This window comes from Lontra canadensis, unplaced genomic scaffold (assembly GCF_010015895.1).
Source record: "Lontra canadensis isolate GAN:19392208 unplaced genomic scaffold, GSC_riverotter_1.0 scaffold279, whole genome shotgun sequence".
Taxonomy (NCBI): Eukaryota; Metazoa; Chordata; class Mammalia; order Carnivora; family Mustelidae; genus Lontra; species Lontra canadensis.
Genome location: NW_022631273.1, coordinates 160082 through 179732, shown reverse-complemented (window position 1 = coordinate 179732; position 19651 = coordinate 160082). Strand labels below are relative to the sequence as shown.

Here is a 19651-nt window from a genome sequence, read left to right as displayed (position 1 = left end):
CAGGAGTTGTTCCAGTCGTTTTGTTCCGTGTTATAATTATGACTCAGAACTCATTGCTTACCTTCTCAGGAAAGAATACAGTGGATGTGAACTGTCATAAGGAACCTGGCAAAGTTAAAGGTGTTTGAACAACTTCCTGACCATTATTAATCAGATTTGCATACCTCATTCCACTTTTATAAGACCCATAACCTCTGCAAGCTTTCTTCTTCCTTTTTCTGTAATAGGAATGTTAGCTTTCTCCAATGTTGGACACAAGATTTCTTTATTCATGCTCTGTTCATCCGAGCAAATTGCCTCCTCCCCTGTTCCTCATATCTGCTGCCTGAAATTCCAGTCTGCTTCCAAATGGTGCCTTAACTGCCATCTCCTAGCAGGTCTTCCTCAACCTTTGGAATTTCTACCCCTTCCTATCCTACTTTTCTTAAAACCTCTCTTCCTAGCTCTTATCACCTGCTCTGTATTATAATTATATACCTGCTCTGCTTCGGAGCAGGGACCTCTTTTGAAGTCTTGTTGGTCTCTGTGTTCCTTAAAACATCCTGGTCAACACCACAAGTGAACATGTGTTTTGTCTACAGGGAGCACTTGCTACGTATTTATTGAAGACATGTTTATTTCTCTTTAATAGGTAAACTGAAATTTGATTCCAGTTTTGTTGTCTGTCTGTCTTTCTTTTTTTTTTTTTTTTACCTTGCCAAAAAATCTTAAAACTTCTTGACTTGGGTATATTTATTTAATTTCTTCTATTTTAGTAGTAGACCTGCCTTTTAAGAACATGCTCAGTTCTAGTTGTCAGAGTCCCCCCTGCGACCCTATGCATAGGCTTTGTGCTAAAGGAAGAATTTCATACTTGTCTGATAGGAAAGTGAACTGAGGTTGGCACATGATTACTCAGATTACAGAATAGGAACTTCTTGGAAAGAGAATCAGTGTAACAGGTTTTAAGGAGGGGCCATTTCTTTAGAAGACTATAAAGTTTCAGCTGAAATAGTCAGCTTCTTTCTTTAATTTGGTAACTTTGTTTCCCCCCCCCATTAAGTTGGATGTTACAAAAAGCAAAGACTTGGAATTTGTTGTGACTTGAAATGTGTTAGATGCAGCAATTGAGGATTTTTCCAGCATTATCTCATTTAATCCTCCTAACAACCATGGTGTAGGTAGTATTATTAGGCTCCTTTCCTGTGCCCAAGGTCACAGAGTAACGGGTGGAACTAGGATTCAAGGCCAGCTCTGTCGCACTCAGAAGCCTGTCCTCCTAATTCCTGCCTTAGGCTTCCCGGCTGCCTGGAGTACTGTGAAGGGGAGATGAGAGGCTGGGGAAGCCCACTCACCCACCTTTCAGGTGTCCATTCAGAGTACAATCACAGATGAGTCTTCACCAAGAAAAATATATGTACACATTTGTTTTGCAGTATGTAAAAATAAGACAAAACAAAACAAAACAAAAAAAACAAAGTTGCCTTTGAATAAGTCTTTCTGGTTTTGATCATCTTGTGACTCAGATTCAGTGGGTTCTGGGCTGGGCTCAGGTGTAGTCACCCTGGATAAGGGTTGCACGACCATTTTGTTCCAGTAGCCCGCATGTTCGAAACATGGCTAGATCTATAGTTCCGTGCTTGTTTTGGCACGAACCATTGCCTTGGCCCCGCTTGTTCCATCAGACTTTGAGATCTCCTAAGGCTTAGGGACTGATTTCCACTTTCCTTCTTTCATTCGACATACTTAATAAGCACCCATAAGGGGCTGGGAACTCATGAAATTTGGTAAAAACTAATCTGTTCCTAGGTAGGATGAGGCCACTGTTGTGATAAGTTGTGTTTCTTTTGTGTTTTCTTTTTTCCACCAGGTTGGCTTATTTTCTTGGCCATCACCTTACACAAATGGCAAGAACACTGTCTCCTCACAGAGCTGCCACCCCCTTGTTCTCTTGTCTCCCATAAGCATTGCATGTTAAGAACTTTCAATTTTGAGCTCTTTAAAGGGCAGGATGGTATCTGTTTTTTCCTCCCCAAAGCCTAACACAGCACTTCACATGTATGTAGTGGGTGCTCCTTACATGATGACATCTGAGCCCTTCAGATGTATTGACTAGAATTCTAGGATTGGAAGACTAGGAAGGGTAAAATTTGTGGAGGCTTGGAAAAAGACTAATTTGGCAGCTATAGCTAGAAAAATATAATGTCACTTGCTGTCTTTTCCTTACTTCTGGGCTTGTTGGAAGATGCCAGGATGCCTTTTGTGGTCAAGTTGGCAAAATAATAGGTTTGTAGCCAGTATTTTTATTTTAGGTCTTTCAAATTTATGTAGTATCATAGAGTTCTAAAGGGGGAGTTTACATTCCTGAAAAATGTTTTATCACATAGTGAAGCTGAGTGTGGTGTAAAAGTGTAGGCTAGTGGGGAAATTAACGTGAGGAGGGAAATGAATGTGCATGTTTATGATGGCTCAGTTAGTCATAGGATGAGTGAGCAAGAATAAGTGAATTCATCTTAGGACCCCAAGGGACAGTTTCTTCGTAAGGACAGCATGTTGTCTCTTTACTGCTGTCCTTCTCAGATGAGGAAGGCCTGCATTGTTTGAGAAAGTCCTTCTTAGATAGTTTTTATAAAAGTAATTGTCCTTGTGTCTTCACTTTTTAAGCTCTCTCTCTCCTGAGAAGCTAGAATTGAGTCATGACTTATGCTTCGTGGTGACTAGAGCTGGTAACTTCTAATTCTACCACTTGAAGGCAATAGTATCAGTAGCCCTAATAATAATAATAAGCATTAGTAGTAGCTGCAGCAGTAGTGGTGACATTTTGGGGGTGTATGCTATGTGCCTGCACTGCTAAATTTCTACATTCACTTCTTTCTTCAAATTTTTTTTAATTTTTGAGATTTTTATGTGTTGAGAGAGAGAGCATACACACAGACACATGCATGTGTGTGCACACAGGAATGGGGAAGGAGCAAGGGGGAGGGAGAAGGGGGTGGATAAAATCTCAAGCAGACTCCCAAGAGAAGCAGGGAGCCCTTTGTAATGGGCTCCATCCCAGGACCCTGAGATCAAGACTTGAGCTGAAGAGTCCAGTGCTTAACTGACTGAGCCACCCAGGCGTCCCTTAGTATCATTCAGGACTTAAATGGTCAGTATTCCTTTTTTTTTTTTAAACCTCTCTTCAGTTTGTAATTGCCCTCCCCATAAAACAGAATCTGGAACTGATAAGTGATTCGGGCTTAGAGATGCATACGGTGGCTTTGAGTCCTCAACCTCCACTGCTCAGTTGGACTGCCGGCTGGTTGGCAGTAGTAGCCGCAGTAATAGTAATGGAAATAGTCATGGTAGTACCAGCGGAGGTCTTGTCATTTGGATGTGGACGATGTGCCTGCCCCGTGTGAGATACTTTCCATAAATTCTTCCATTTGATCCTTTGATGGATGGAAAAGTCAAGGTTCAGAAAAAGTTAAAGTCAAACTGCTGATGTGGGCAGAACTGGTGATTGACCCTATACCCCCAGCTCTCTGTACTTCCCGGGCCGGTGCTCTTTGCCTCCGTGTTACACCAAGCATGAAGTTCTCATCCACCTCTCTGACCAACACAAAATTCTGAGAACAGATCCACCTCTTTCTCTCTCTCTTTTTAAATTAATATATAACCGACATGTAACCTAGTATCAGTGTAATGTGTACAAGTGTTGTTTGATCCATTTATGTATCATAATACAGTGACCATGGTAGCATTAGTACCTCTGTCATGTCACAGAATTATTTCTTTTTTTGTGGTGGGTACAATTAAGATCTAGTCTCTTGGCACCTTTGAAGCTTTTAATACAACACTGTTGGCTCTAATCACTGTGGTGTGTGTTAGAACTCCAGGACTTACCTATCTACTAGTTCCAGGTTTGTAACCAGGTTTGTAATTCTTCAAGCTTACCACCTAACATAGAAGCAACTGCCCACTGGGCATCTCTCTGTCTATGCCCAAGTAACACCCCAGACAACACATGATCTAAAATGAACTCTGCAATCTCCTTAACCCCTTTGTGTACCACAATGACCCTTCCTACCGTATCCTGTGGCTTGTAAACAATGCCAATGCTAAGCTGTCCCGTCATCCATGAGTGTCCCTTTTTCCTTTACTTATCCCCCTGCCAATCCTTGACGCATCTAATTGCTTGTATCATAAATTAAATCTCTCTCAGCAATGCCCTTCAGTTTCTTTCAGTCCTCACTGCTGCTCCCCCTCTGACGGGAGCCCTCCGCTGTCTCACCTGGATCCCCGCAGACACATGGTAGCTGCTTTCCCCACCTCGGTCTAGCCTCCCATCCCTTGCTAGGCCTACCTGCACTCCCTTCCAGTCCACCTTAAGTCTTAGCCTAGAAGTTACTTCTTTTAATAGCCCATCTCTCTGAACCCTATGGGTCTGAGTGAGGTGTCCTTTCTCTTTTTATGTCCTAAAACTTGGTATTTGCTGACACTTAATGGAGGACAAAAAGATTGTAATTCGCGTATTAACATGATTTTGTAGTGGAAAAGCACTGAATTGGCATTTAGAAAACTCAAGAGTTTAGTCCTGTTGGTGAGTATTATCCAATCTTCTGGAGCTTACTTTGTAAGTAAATGTTAGAGCCATGGGGTTCAGTTTGTGTCATACATTTGTTTTTTGCCTTAGAACTCCATTGTTGAGCTTTTTTCTTTTTCTTTTTTTTTTTAATTTTTATTTATTTATTTGACAGAGATCACAAGTAGGCAGAGAGGGGGAGGCGTCGTCGGGTCGGGGTGGTGCGGGAAGCAGGCTCCCTGCTGAGCAGAGAGCCTGATGTGGGGCTCAATCCCAGGACCCTGGGATCATGACCAGAGCTGAAGGCAGAGACCTTAACCCACTGAGCCACCCAGGCGCCCCATTAAGCTTTTTTTCTGAGAGGGCCTAAATCTGGAAGCTAATGTCGATAAAATGTGAAATCCGAGGTATGGTGTGGCCCAGAGGCTCAGCTGGAGCTCCCTGTCCCTCCTTTCGAGCTTCTGAAGGGTCCTGGAGATGTAAGGGGCATATTTTGAAAATGTGAGCTGACAGGATCTCAGCGATGTCTTCCAGGAAGTACAGATTCCTTGCGCCTTCAAATGTTCCTTTTAATTAATTTTCTTAAAGAAAGCCTATGACTCTGTGCTGTTGTGCATCTGAAGTTTTTTTTTTTAAGATTTTATTTATTTATTTGGCAGAGACAGAGTACAAGTAGGCAGAGAGGCAGGCAGAGGAAGAGGGGGAAGCAGGCTCCCTGCCGAGCAGAGAGCCGGATGTGGAGCTTGATCCCAAGACGCTGAGATACGACCTGAGCTGAAGGCAGAGGCTTAACCCACTGAGCCACCCAGGTGCCCCTGCATCTGACTTTTAAATTCAGTGAATTTCAAACCTGAAAAGGGAGAAAAAAGTGAGGAATATCTATAATTTTGAGGTTTTTCTCCTTTGCCACCTAATGAGTTTTAAACAATGACTATGCTAGAACTTTTATAAAACAAGCTATATAGCCACCGCCATCTTTGGTTGACAGTAGCTTTTGAAATCTGCTAGAAAACATCAGACTAGCATTCTTGCTACTGGGCGTTGTGTTCTCAAATAGAGTTCATAACCATCCAGGCAGAAAGTACTGTCAAGCATTGTTAGCCTTCTTCGTACATTTGTCTATCTGCAGACAAACGGACAGTCATTAAAACTCGTCACATGAACCTAGATGTATGAGAAAAATAGTACTGCAGAATTTCACCATCTTGTACAATAGCCACTAGCCACATGTGGCTATTGCCCACTTCCGATGTGGTTAGTCCAAATTGAGATGGACCATAAGCATAAAATATATATTAGATTTCAAAGACTTGGTTCTAAAAGAAGTAGCAGGTCTCATTAATAGTTTTTGCTGTTGATTACTTGTCAGAATGATAATTTTTTAGCTATAGTGACCTAAATAAAACATTAGTTAATTTCACCTGCCTCCTTTTACTGTTTTTTTTAATGAAAAAAACTTAAAATTACGTAAGTGTTTGCATTGTATTTCTCTTGGACAAAGTTGCAGTAAGCAAGTTGATGATTCTAAAAATAGGAAACCTAGAAAGTGTGCCACAAATTTGGAAGTGTTGCACAGGGTCAGCTCCTAAACCTCTAGAGATGGTATCTATATTCTGCGCAGTTTCAGAACTCTGAAAGAGTAAGGCGGTCCAGGCTCCATCCTGTTACATCCAAATGGTTTGTGATCACCAGCATCGTGGTCTAATAAGCCGGATGGAATTTACCAGAATCCTTCCTTTTTCTCTGCCTATTCCAAAGGCCTACAAATCCATTAGTGTCAGGGGTCCTGAAGTTAGCCTAGTAAAAACTACTAGGTGATGGAACAGGGATCCTACTCCATTCAGAGCCCCACAGGTCTGCTGTTGCCGTCTTTGTGAATCCAGCCAACCAGAAGGGACACCTTGTCTCCTACCCCAGAGTCCTTTGGGGATTTGTGAGTAGATCCTGGGAGTCCTAGTAGTATGGATAAAAATAATACAACTGTGGTTCCCTATTAGAGAGTTCCTATCACATAACCATTTCTCGTTTGATTTGGTAATTTTCTTCCAATAAGTACCGGGTAGACCATATTTTTTCAGGCATTCAACAAATGTTTATTGTAAGCCCTATGCCAGGCACTACTCTAGGCCCTAGAGATAATTCAAAATAAAACAGAACAAATGGAGTGAACATCCTAGAAATAAACCCTAATGCTAAGTTGTAAATTAGAGGGATGATATTTGGGATTCTGTCAAGTGCCTTTTATTTATGACATGTCAAGTTAACCTTTGACTTGTAGGATATTTTATCTCTTCCAAGGACTTGAGAATTTACCTTCTTGCTTTCATCACGTCCTCCATAAAGGAAGATAGTGTGCTGGGGAGGGAGGGCAGCAGCTGCTCACGGTGTGTTTTCTCTTCTTACTTTCCCTTTCATAGACTGCATTGAACAGGTAGTGTTCTCCCACAGGAAACCTAGGCATGGAAACGTTTTCTTAACTAATTGGATGTAACTTCACCACTGTAATTACAGTGATTTCGGAAGTTGAGTTTAATTAAAATAGGAATCCCGACTCTGAAAGCCTAAGGACTCTGGTACTCAAGTATAGGTTCACACATGTGAAAAAGAGTGTATGAGAGAAAAGGTGGCGAAGTTTTTTTTTTTTAAGATTTTATTTATTCATGAGAGACAGAGAGAGGGGTAGGCTGAGGCAGAGGGAGAAGCAGGCTCCCTGCTGAGCAGAGAGCCCAACCTGGGGCTCGATCCCAGGACCCCAGGATCATGACCTGAGCTAAAGGCAGAGAAGCTTAACTGAGTGAGCCCTGTATGCGCCCTAAGGTGTTTTTTTTTTTTTTTTTCCTGAGTATTGTTTTAGCAGTAGTAAAATTGTGGAGGATTGTACAGCACTTCTTCTTTGGTAGCTTTCATCCATTGGTTTAAATGTTTTGTACCAAGGGGCACCTGGGTGGCTCAGTGGGTTAAGCCTCTGCCTTTGGCTCAGTTTGTGATCTCAGGGTCCTGGGATCGAGTCCCGCATTGGGCTCTCTGCTCGGCGGGGAGCCTGCTTCCCCTCTCTCTCTGCCTGCTGCTCTGCCTATTTGTGCTCTCTGTCAAATAAAATCTTAAAAAATTTTAAATGTTTTTACCAAAGGTCAAAAATTCATGACAGGTATGTCACACGGAGCACTTCGCCGGATAGGACAGGAAACAACTTTAGCCCTGTTGATAGGGCTCTGTTTTTACCTTTATTGAGAGCTAGATGCATTGCTGTGCTTCCCTTTGAAGGAATTTGTGCAGTGCCCTTCTCTGCCTGGGCATCTATGACTCTGTGTCTCTGTATCCAAGATGGAAGCAGGACAGAACCTTACAACGTCATCATCAGTGTTTTACCGCCTCTCTCTTATTCTTGGTTTTCCTATTCTCTCTTGAGATCCATGCTCATTAATTGGTTGATGTATTCAGTTTCCTACATCTGGAGTGAATTTTGTTTTGTTTTGTTTTAAGAATAAGGAATTGTCCCTTTAGCTTCGTGTCCAATAGATTTCTCTTTATCATGACTCTATCTGAAGAGAAGGTAGAACATCATGTATGGCCTTAAAACTGATCAGACTTTTTCTGTCAGTGACTGAGAACTTGTTGCTGAAAAGCTCTGAACACCTTTGCTCTCTATGTGCATTTTTACCCTAACATTGTAATATGTTTTTCAGGTTTTCAATTCAAAAACAGCCGAACTACTTAGTCATCATCAAGTGGAAATAAAACAAGAGTTTCCAAGAGAAGGGTATGTTTCCTGCTTTAATACGTAAAGATACCTCATGTTTATTAATCCATCTCCCTTTACAAACCTTCTGGCCTTGTAAAGCAAACTTGACCAAACCCCTCCTGAGAAGACTTGAGAGAGAGGTTTTAGTCGAGGAAAGAAGTAATACTTTGGTGGCCCAGCTATAATAGTGATTGATGACTTGGGAATTCAGTGACAGGAAAGGAAGGGATAATAAAGTAAAGGAGTATTAAATATCAGAAATCCTGCACTGACTTTGAAAGCATTTAGTTCTCCATTCATCCTTGGCGAAACAGTGCTTTGCTGTAAGCATTCACATCTCTTACCATCTAATGCTAAAGTCATCCTTCTTGGGAATAATGTGCGTATGTAGTAGCTGTGATTAAATAGAATGTTAAGTGTATTATTTAGAATTTAATGATGTTTATGATGTACCCACTTGGAAAAACTGTGGCAGTTTCTTATGAAATCAGCCATATATCTGCAGATTCTGCTCTTAGGAATTTATCCAAGAGAAATGAAAGCAGAAAGCATATGGCTATAGAAAGGCATACATGAATGTTTATAGCAGCTTTATTCATAATACCCCAAACTGGAAACAACCCAAATGTCTGTCATCTGTGGAATGAATAACAGTGAAATACCGTGAGGCAAATTTTAAAATGTGAACTGATGCATGCAACAACATGGTTGACTCGTATTAATATCATGAAACATGAAAAAAGCTGAACACAAAGGAGTATGTACTACAGGCCTATATCTGAGATACAAGAAGAGACTAAAGTGAGATGATAGAAATCCAGAAATTGGTTGCCTGTGGAGTATGTGATTGACTTGAAAGAGGCATGAAAGAACTTTCAGGAGTGATAGGAATAATTCTATATCTTGACTGACTGGGGTATTGGTTAGATGGATACATACATTTGTTAAAATTCAAGAAATTGTGTACTTTCGATCTGTTTATTTTACTTTAAAATTAAATGGTTTTAAGAAAATAAAAAAACTTGATGCCCTACCAAATTTTGGTATTTTCTTTCCATGAAAAGTGTTCTCGTTCATTTTAGAAAATTACTTTTAATAGTAAAAGCTATTGATACGGTACCAACATTAGAATGACTGTCCACAGGCCTAATCCCAGTGCAGTTTGGAGAGAGAGCATCTGGGTCTTAAAGAGATAGAAGTTAGAAATATGTGGAAGGAAGTTAGGTTTTTAGAAAAAGAAGTTAGAGAATTCAAAGCTCAGGAAAGCATGGCAAGCTCAAGGAAGACCAAGAAAAAAGGCACTTGGAATTCCCTTGTACTTGCAGATTGTAGGGTAGGATTTTTAAAATTTGGGGTCCTTTTTACTTGTGGTTTTCCTTAATTGTCATTTGTTTTTTCCAAATTTCTCTTCCATGTCATTTATTATGAGACTTTTATCTTTCCGAAGTCCTTGTACCTTACCAAAATGGCACTGGCATTGGGTCTGAAAACTGAAAGCAATCCCTTGTCTACGTGAGATAATTACTGGGAGAAATTTAAATTTTTTCTCTAAATTTTCACAAAATAACTTGGGAGAAAAATGGCAAAAGAGATTAGTACACTTCTTTTCCTTTTGCTTCATAAATAAATAAGTACATACCCAAATAAATAAGTAGATCAATCAGTCCATCCATCCCAAGATTCATACATATATTTCACTCTATTTAGAAATAGCTAGTAACTAGTGAAAACATGTAGATGGTTTATTAAAATTCATCAGAGCCACAGGATGTAAAGAATTGGGGAACTAACTTCTTACTGGATTTGAAAAAGTTATTTAAAGTAGGTAGAGTGTCTACTATTTGTGGTCATTACTTGCTGTCTTTCAAATGATTAATTACTATTGGAAGAATAAGGAAAAGACAAGGGAATAGACTGGTGTTTACAATCATTTGTTTAGAATATTGGTGATGCTTTCCTTTCCTGATGTGATTTTTGTTGATTTGTGCACCAGTCACACCCTCATAGGTGCACAATTCTAGAGAAATAAATGACATATGTATTGCTTTCTTGTGGACTAACCAAATACATTCTTTTGTTCAAAGATGGGTGGAACAAGATCCTAAGGAAATTCTGCAGTCTGTCTATGAGTGTATAGAGAAAACATGTGAGAAACTTGGACAGCTCAATATTGATATTTCCAACATAAAAGGTATTTGAATAGAATATTTTTCTCCATGTCTTATTATCTCAAATTTGTACATTGCTTTATTCAGCACATAACTGAGTGCCTGTGCAGTGGCAAGCATCTCTGTGTGAACCCAGCATGCGAAAATAAATGAGAAGATGAGGTCCCTGTTCTCATGAAGCTTTTATTCCAGTGGGTGTGAGCCCAACAATAAGAGCAGACAACTACAAGCTGATCTCAGATACTAAGAAGTCCCATGCAGACGCTCAGACTGGATGATACAGTGGGGTGTGCCTGGAAAGGCTTACTTTAGTTTGGATGGCTAGAGAAGGCCTTTCTGAGGAGGGGACACATTTGCTAAGGTCTCAGAAGCCAAAAGGGGCCAACCATGTGAATAACTGGGAGAAAAAAGTTTGAGGAAAAGGAAGCACCATGTGCAACGGTCCTGAGGTGGGAATAAGCTTAGTGTATTTCTGGGTCAGAAAAAGGCCAGTGTGTCAAAAGTGGAGTAAAAGAAGGATAAGGGCAGAGGTGCACCCGGGGTTTCAGTAGGAGCAGAGATTGGGGAAACAGGGCCTTGTCAGCCATGGTTAGGAGTTTGGGTGTTACTCTTAGTATTACAGGGAGCTGGCCATGAGAAGGTTTTAAGCAAGGTGAGAGGATGGCAGTTTGCAGACCGCTTCCTCACTACAATGTTGAGCTTTGTGGTTAAGTCATGAAGGTCTGAATGTGGACACAGGGAGACCAGTGTAGAGGCTGCTGTGGAAGTCCTGAGAAAAGAGGATGGTGACTTGACTGACAGTGGTAGCAGGGGAGGCCGACAGAGGGGGCAGAACTTGATAGTGTATTGGAAGTTAGGGTAATAGAGTAGTGCTGTGGAGGGAAATGATTGGTCAAAGCTGATGCTTGGGGTTTTTGCTGGAGCTCCCAGATAGATTGGGGAACAGCTGGGGGTGGGGGATTGGAATCAAAGCATTTTAAGAGAATCTCCCTGAAATAATTGAGAGTGTTAGATCACTACAGATCTCTATTAATTCCAAGTAGTTTTATTGTTTTTAAAGATTTATTTATTAGAGAGAGAGAGAAAGCGCACACAGCCAAGGGGAAGGGCAGAGGGAGAGGGAGAATCTCAAGCAGACTCCTCCCATTGAGCCGCCCAGGCACCCCCTTAGCTAGTTGGACCTTGCGTAAGTAAGGGCAGCCATCAGTTCGGAGTGATGGTGCCTTGATTCACATCACATTGGCTCTGAGATTTACTAACACTCCTGAGTCGAAACTTCAATTACTTATTTTGGTAGAGATGCTGGGGAAAACCTTTGAATTTTTTTTTCAGACTTTCATCTATTTGTATAAATAAAACTTACTTAAAAAAGACTGGATGGGGCACCTGGGTGGCACAGTCGTTTAAGCATCCAGCTCTTGGTTTCAGCTTGGGTCGTGGTCTCAGGGTGGTGGGATCAAGCCCCACATCAGGCTCTCTGCTCAGCGGAGAGCCTCCTTCCCCACCCGAACCCCCGCACCACACCCCCCGCCTGCCTCTCTGCCTACTTGTAATCTCTGTCAAATAAACACATAGAAATCTTCAAAAAAATTTAAAAATAAATTTAAAAAACCCGAGAGCATACAATTTTCAGTGATTACATTCTCTTGTATCAAATGTAGTTACCACACAGTTAGAGGAAAGAGAAACCCCCACATCTGCTGCCTGGCCCTGCTGAACATATGCACACACACATCTGTCTTCTCTCTACTCTGGGCGGGGGCAGCGTCTTAGAACACCTTTCTAAGGTGTCTTAGAAAGGCACCTTGTTCTCCAAAACAGCTTCCCAGCTGTGGCTGCAGCTCATTTCCAAATGTTACAACGTGCCTTAAGCACACATTTTTCAGAGGCTGTTTTTCTTACAAAGCTTTAGACCTCTTCCCACACAGCACTTATAGTGGCCCCAAAGCCTTCCTCCAGGGCTCTTACTATTTCACTTCTGGTCGTTTTTGGGTTTGTTTTTTTTTTTTTTCCTAAAAATGTGTTCCAATTACAAATTAGGATTTTATTTTTAATAATTTTTAAGTGGGCTCTAGGGCCAGCATGGGGCTTGAACTCATGACCCCAATATCAAAGAGTTGCATGCTCTACCAGCTGAGCCAGGGAGGTGCTCCTGATTTTATTTTATTTTATTTTTGTATTTTTTATACATTTTTTAAAAAGATTTTATTTATTTATTTGACAGCGATCACAAGTAGGCAGAAAGTCAGGTGGGGTTGGCGGGGCGAGAGTGGGGGGCAGGCTCCCTGCTGAGCAGGTAGCCGGATGTGGGGCTCCATCCCAGGACCCTGAGATCATGACCTGAGCCGAAGGCAGAGGTTTTAACCCACTGAGCCACCCAGGCGCCCCTTTTTTATACATTTTTAAAAATATTTTTTATTATTCATTTGAGAGAGATAACAAGAGCACAAGCATGAGCAGGGGGAGAGGCAGAGGGAGTGGCAGAGGAAGAGGGAGAAGGAAACTCCCTGCTGAGCAGGGATCCCGGTGTGGGACTCGATCCAAGGACCCCAGGATCATGACCAGAGCAAAAGGCTAACTGAGTGAGCCACCCAGGCGCCCCCTGGTTTTATTTTATTTTTTTTTAAGATTTTGTTTATTTGACAGAGATCACAAGTAGGCAGAGAGGCAAGCAGAGAGAGAGAGAGGGAGGAGGAAGCAGGCTCCCTGCAGTCCCCTGATGTGGGACTCTATCCCAGGACCCTGAGATCATGACCTGAGCTGAAGGCAGAGGCTTAACCTGCTGAGCCACCCAGGCAGCTCCCCCTGGTTTTATTTTTAAATGAGGGTGCCTACGGTCCTTAATTTTCCCAACAGTTATAACAACCAGCAGTATTTACAAAGGCTTTTTCTAAGTATATTTTCTTAACTGTCATAACTTTTCACAGACAATGTCAAGCAAAACTGAACCAGAGATTGTGAAGTTAGCATTAACTAGTTAATTTTACTTGCAGCACTTATTGTTGAGAAAAATATCTACCAGGAAAGAATATGCAGGTAAAGCATGAACCTCCTAGATACAATGTACTGCATTGTGTTTTATATATGCCATTGATGATAGTACTTGTAATTAAAAGACTGTGGGGCCAGGAAATTATATATATTTTATACATGGAACTGTCATATGCCCCTAAATGGGAGATAGACCAGGATGGAGAATTATAGAACCCGAATGTGTAATTCTGAGAAAAACAGAATTAAAATTAGGCACGATTTTTTTTTAATTTTTAACGATTTTATTTATTTGTCAGGGGGAGAGAGAGAGGGAAAGAGCATACAAGCGGGAGCGGCAGGCAGAGGGAAAAACAGGCTCCCTACTGAGCAAGGAGCCCGATTCTGACTGCTAGTTGCAGTACACACACTTCTCTTAATAGTGCCTAATTTTATGGGATGCCTGGGTGGCTCAGTTGGTTGGCGTCTGCCTTTGGCTCAGGTCATATCTCAAGGTCTTGGGATTGAGCCCTACATTGGGTTCCCTGCCAAGTGGGGAGCCTGCTTCTCCTCCTGGCTCTGCCACACTGCCCCTGCCTATGCTTGTGCTCTCTCTTCTCTGTCAAATAAATAAAAATTTAAAAACCTTTAAAATTTTTATTTATTTATTTTAGGGGGAGAGAGTGAGCATGCACAAGCACAAGTGCTGGGAGGGGCAGAGGGAGAGAAGCAAACTCCCCGCTGAGTAGGGAGCCCATCATGGGGCTTGATCTCAGAACCCTGAGATCATGAGCTCAGTGGAAATCTTGAGTCTGGTGCCAAATCAACTGAGCCACCCAGATGCCCCAGAAAATTTCCTTTAAAAAAAAAAAAAAAACACAGGGGTGCCTGGCTGGCACAGTAGGTAGAGCATGTGACTCTTGATCTCAGGGCCATGAGTTCAAGCTCCACATTAAAAAAAAAAAAGAAAAAACCTTAAAAAAGTTCAGAGGATTTTAGGGTAAAGTGACAGGAAGTTAGAACACTGAAAAAGTTCAGAGGTACTGCATAAGGCCTGTGTGCCCTGAGTAGAAACCAGTAATGAAGATGTATTTATGGCTGCAGGAGAATTCCTGAGAAGCTCTTTTGCTGGACTTTGACTGTCTGCAAGAAAAGCAATAGTTACTTGGCACAAAGGAATCAAGATAGAAGGGAAAGAAGGAATGGTCAGGGAGGAACCTGTGACCAATGAGTCAGATAGAATATAGCCCTAGATTGCATTCTAAATATAAGTTAGAGTGAGCCAATAAAGAAGGGTAGCCCAAAGGGCAGAGGATAGTGACTCAGAGACTGTAGCTAAGTGAGCAAAAATTAACCTAGTGGGGAGGAATAGGAGATTTTACTGGACCATGAATTCATTGTGATCCCAAAGTGTAAAGTTGTCACTAAAACTGTCATGTTCACAGTATTCCATTGCTGAGGTCCCACTGAATTCTCTGGCCTCTGTTTTGTCCTCAGTACTGCTGGGCAATTCCTTTATGGGTCCTTCTATACAACTATTAGTCCACTCTTTTCCTCAATAATATTGATGACAATGAGGGGCACTTGGGTGGTGCAGTCGATTAAGTGACCAAATCTTAGACGGCTCAGATGGGATTGACCCCTAAGTCAGGCTCCATGCTCAGTCTGGAGTCTGCTTGGAGTCTCTCTCTCTCTGCCCCTCCTGCTTGTGCTTTCTCTATCTCTAAGATAAATTAATTACTTAAAAATAATAATATTGATGACAATGAATGGAAGCAGTAAGGAGCATTTATTGAGCGGTTACTATGTGCTGGGCACTATCATAATAAGCATTAACCTAGGGGTTCCTCATTGTAACCTGTTAGGTGAGAACTATTACCTCCATTTTGCAGAAGATGAAACAGATTGAGATCTAGGGTCATGCTGCTAGGAAACAGGAATTCGAATTTGAACCCCAGCAGTCTGGTTTCAGAGCCTGAGCTCTAATTAAATAGTGCCGGAAACCCTATGATCTTATTTTGCTTGAGCTCATTTGAGCAGATAGCCTTGTGTTCTACTTCACAGAGAACATTGAGGCTGTGGGGGCTTAATTCCTCATTTCCTATTCCTGTACTTACCTAGAACTCTTACCCACTTCCCCACATCCCAAGGAAAGCAATAGCCTTTTGTCTTCTTGAGGCTCTTCCCTCCACCTGTCATTAATCTCATCCCCTCCTGTCACTACAAGAATCAAGACCATGTCCAATTGATTTCTAGCTCCCCTGCTCCCCCACCACATTCTCCTTTGTTTTCCATCTTTATTCCTACAAACATCAGTGTCTTCTGATATTAAGGAAATGCCCCCAAATCTCTTCCTTTTACCCTATGCCTTGAAGTTTCTTGAAGTAAAGACTGTCAGTCATCTTTGTACCCTTAGAAGAGATGTTCTGGTAAGTAAATTTGCTTTGGATATAGGTTATTTAGATAAACTATTAGCTAGACTCTCTAAGAAAAAAAAGAGAGGGCTCAAATAAATAAGAAATGAAAGGGAAGAAGTTACAACTGATACCAAAGAAACACAAAGCATTGTAAGACAATGCTATAAACAATTATAGGTCCGTAAGTTGGACAACCTAGAAGAAATTGATACATTCCTGGAAACCTGCAGTCTTCCCAGACTGAATCATGAAGAAATAGAAAACCTGAATAGGCCAAACATAAGCAAAGAGCTTGAATCAGTAATCAAAAACTAAACAAAAAGGCCTCTGCCCAGCAAAGGAAACCATCAACAAAATAGGCAACCTACTAAATGGGAAAATGTATTTGCAAATCATATTATCTGATAAAGGGTTAATATCCAAAATTACAAAGAACTACAACTCAATAATAGCAAACAAACAGTCTGATTAAAAAATGATCATGGGACCCAAATGTCATTTTTCCAGAGAAGTCCTACAGATGGCCCACAGCAAATGGAAAGATGCTCATCATCACTCATTATCAGGGAAGTACAGATCAAAACCACAGTGAAATATCCCGTCACACCTATCAGAATGGCTGTTGTCAAAAAGACCATGACAGCTATTAGGGAGGATGTGGAGGAAGGGGAACCATCATGCTCTGTTGATGAGAATGCAAACTGGTACAGCCACTGTAGAAAACAGTATGCAGGTTCCTCAAAAAAGTAAAAACAGAGCTACCATATGGAAATGAAAACACTAATTCGAAGAGATAAACACACCCCTATGTTCATTGCAGTTATTCAAAATAGCCAAGACAGGAGCACCCATAGTGTCCATTGATGGATGAATGGAATATCCAGTGGAATATTATTCAGCTATGAAAAATGAACTCTTGTCATTTGTGACCACATAGATGGACCTTAAGCGTATGCTAAGTGGAATAAGTCAGAGGAAGACAAACACTGTAGGACTTTACTTTTATGTGGAATTCAAAAAACAACACAAAACTCACAGATGCAGAGAACAAATCAGTGGTTGCTGGTGGGAGGGTGGCAAAATGGGAGAAGGGAGATGAAATACAATCTCCAGTCATAAAATAGGTAAGTCATGGGGATATATTGTATAGCGTGGTGACTATAGTCAACAGTATTGTATTGCATATTATGTAACTTTGTATGCTGACAGGATACTAGATTTACTGTGATCTCTTTGCAGTACATACACCTACCCAATTCTATTGTATACCTGAAACTATGTTCTGTGTCAGTTATAGACCTCAGTAAAGTACATATATTGTTCATTTTCCATAGGCCAGTTTTCATTGCTGTTACACACAAAATCTCCTTAAAATAAAATCTAAGTAATTAACTTTAAGATTTTAGGGGCACCTGGGTGGCTCAGTGGGTTAAGCCTCTGCCTTCAGCTCAGGTCATGATCTCAGGGTCCTGGGATCGAGTCCCACATCGGGCTCTCTGTTTCGCAGGGAGCCTGCTTCCTCCTCTCTCTCTATCTGCTTGCCTCTCTGTCCACTTGTGATCTCTCTCTGTCAAATAAATAAAATCCTAAAAAAAAGACCTACATTTAGATTTTAGTGTATTATTTTAAAGATAAATGGTTGTTTTGAGCTTTAAAAAGAATTACTTAGCACAAGGGAACTATTGGTCCTCCTCAGGTCTCTGCTGGTCAGAACATTCCTATCATGTTTTATTCTGGTTGTACAATTTGAACAGTACAGACAGAAAGTTGTGTGTTCCTAGGGGTGGTGGTGAAGGGATTTTAAATGATGCCACATGGAAGGGTGGATATCTGGCTCTGTCGGAGAGCATCTGACTCTTGATCTTGGGGTTGTGAGCTTGAGCCCCATGCTGGGCTTAGGGATTACTTAAAATAAAAATAAATAAACCATGCCATATGGTGGGAGTAGTGGAAGAAAATTAGACTGTTTAGCTTACACAGGGGAAGAGAAGACCTGGGGGGCAATATAGCTGCCTCAAGTTTGTGAAAAACTTGCACGTAGGAGAAGTATTAACCTTACACCATATATCTGCAAAGCCTGTGGCAGAGATCTGTAGGTGAAAACTAAGGAAGAGGATTTTTTTAAAATAACAAAGTTGTGAATAAAGATTGGTCTGCCTCGAGAGAGGTAGTATTTTATCACTAGAAGGGCTGTCTGAATGGTCATATGATGAATGGTTTTCGGGGAAATTTAAGAGGAAGACCTGTTATTGATTATAGAGCCTTTAAAGTCAGTTCTCACCTTATACTCCAGAGAGTTCGATCCTTCCGTCTGATGTGTTCAACCCGGGCTGCATGGTAGAATCGCTTGGAGAGTTGTAAAGGAAAAATACTGATGTTCAGATCCTACCCCAGTCTGTTAAATTGGAATGTTTGGGTCATGGCCTGGGCACTGATATTTTTTTTAAAAAGCTCTCCGGTTGGTTCTGATGTACAGCCGAGTCTGAGAACCTCTGCTAGAGCCGACTCAAGCTGAATTGAATAAAACGGCATGGGTTAGTATTTTCACCTAGAATAACTACGACTACAGTGTTTGAGTTGTGTGAAGGTCAGTGTAATGTAAATGCCATCACATACTGTATTTATGCCTTATTCAAATTCATATGTCTTAGAACATATTCCATTATGGAAACAAAATAATTTCTGAAGAACCACAATAGGAGGTTGCCCAGTGTGAAGGGTTTTATCTGTAGCTGTTTTCTTAAAATGTAGGAGTGCGCGTGCCCCCAGAGGGAAATTGCCTATGACACTTCATAAGTAAATGGATGAGGTGATTATTGGTCTCCATAGAATAATGAATTGGGTATTGTAAATTTGAAATTAGTGCATTCCCTTTTTTATAAGGTCACCTGGGAGCCTTTCGTTTGGATACAGACCTGGGTCCATGTTGTCATGTGCTTGTAGTGAAGTGCAGAGCAGTCTTGCAGAAATACAGAGAAGCACTTGACAGTGGGTGTTTACTTCTCCCAGAGCTGCTCACAGACAGTATATTCATTGCCACTACAGAAGTGCCAAGTGTTTTTTCAAATTGTTAAGTTTCGTTATGCTTGTTAAAAAAAAATACACATGAGAACGATTCTTCTGAAGTAGTTTTCTACTTGTTTAATTTATATTCCCTTCTGTTTAATCTTCTCTTTGAAGCTATTGGTGTCAGTAACCAGAGGGAAACCACTGTAGTCTGGGACAAGTTAACCGGAGAGCCTCTCTACAATGCTGTGGGTAAGCTGTTGTTCATGGATGTCAAATGCAAGGCCTTTCTCCACTTGCAAGCACTGTCCCCCTGAAATGTGTGGCTGAGAAAGCATGCAGCCGTGTTTCCTGTATTCGGATGGGATGGCCAGAATTGTCCTCTAAGAAATGAGTTGTTTTCCATTTGCCACTTCCAGGTATTAATTGACATCTTGAATCACATCTTTCTCTTACTTTCTCCTTTTCCTGATTATTTGTATTATACAAATGGTTCAGCATTGCCACAAATGTTTCACAGTCCCTGCTGTTCCTGACGCCTAAAACAGATCACGCCTCCTCCCCTGAAAAATCAAAATTACACATGTTCACAGTCATCTCTCCATGAGGTACTTGTGTACTTGTTCTTCCCATCTAGTAATTGGAATTGACTCATCTGAGGTTATGAAAATAAAATCTCTACATTTTAGCTCCTTCTGCTACACATCGGGCTATTTCAGCAGGGGTTCAAAAACTCAAAATTGCAAATAACACCCAACATTAGGTATTACATCTTACTTAAATGTGAATGACCATGAGTATAATG

General features: G+C 41.1%; 1 protein-coding gene across 1 annotated transcript in view; it reads left to right on the top strand.

Moving 5' to 3' along the window:
* The window catches only part of LOC116862620 (glycerol kinase-like), a 72918-nt gene that overhangs the window by 2878 nt on the left and 50389 nt on the right, over positions 1-19651 (top strand). Inside the window, exons 2-4 of the mRNA XM_032849975.1 lie at positions 8230-8303; positions 10370-10476; positions 19021-19098. Of these exons, the coding sequence (XP_032705866.1) occupies positions 8230-8303; positions 10370-10476; positions 19021-19098 (259 nt within the window). The remainder of the gene's footprint in view (positions 1-8229; positions 8304-10369; positions 10477-19020; positions 19099-19651) is intronic.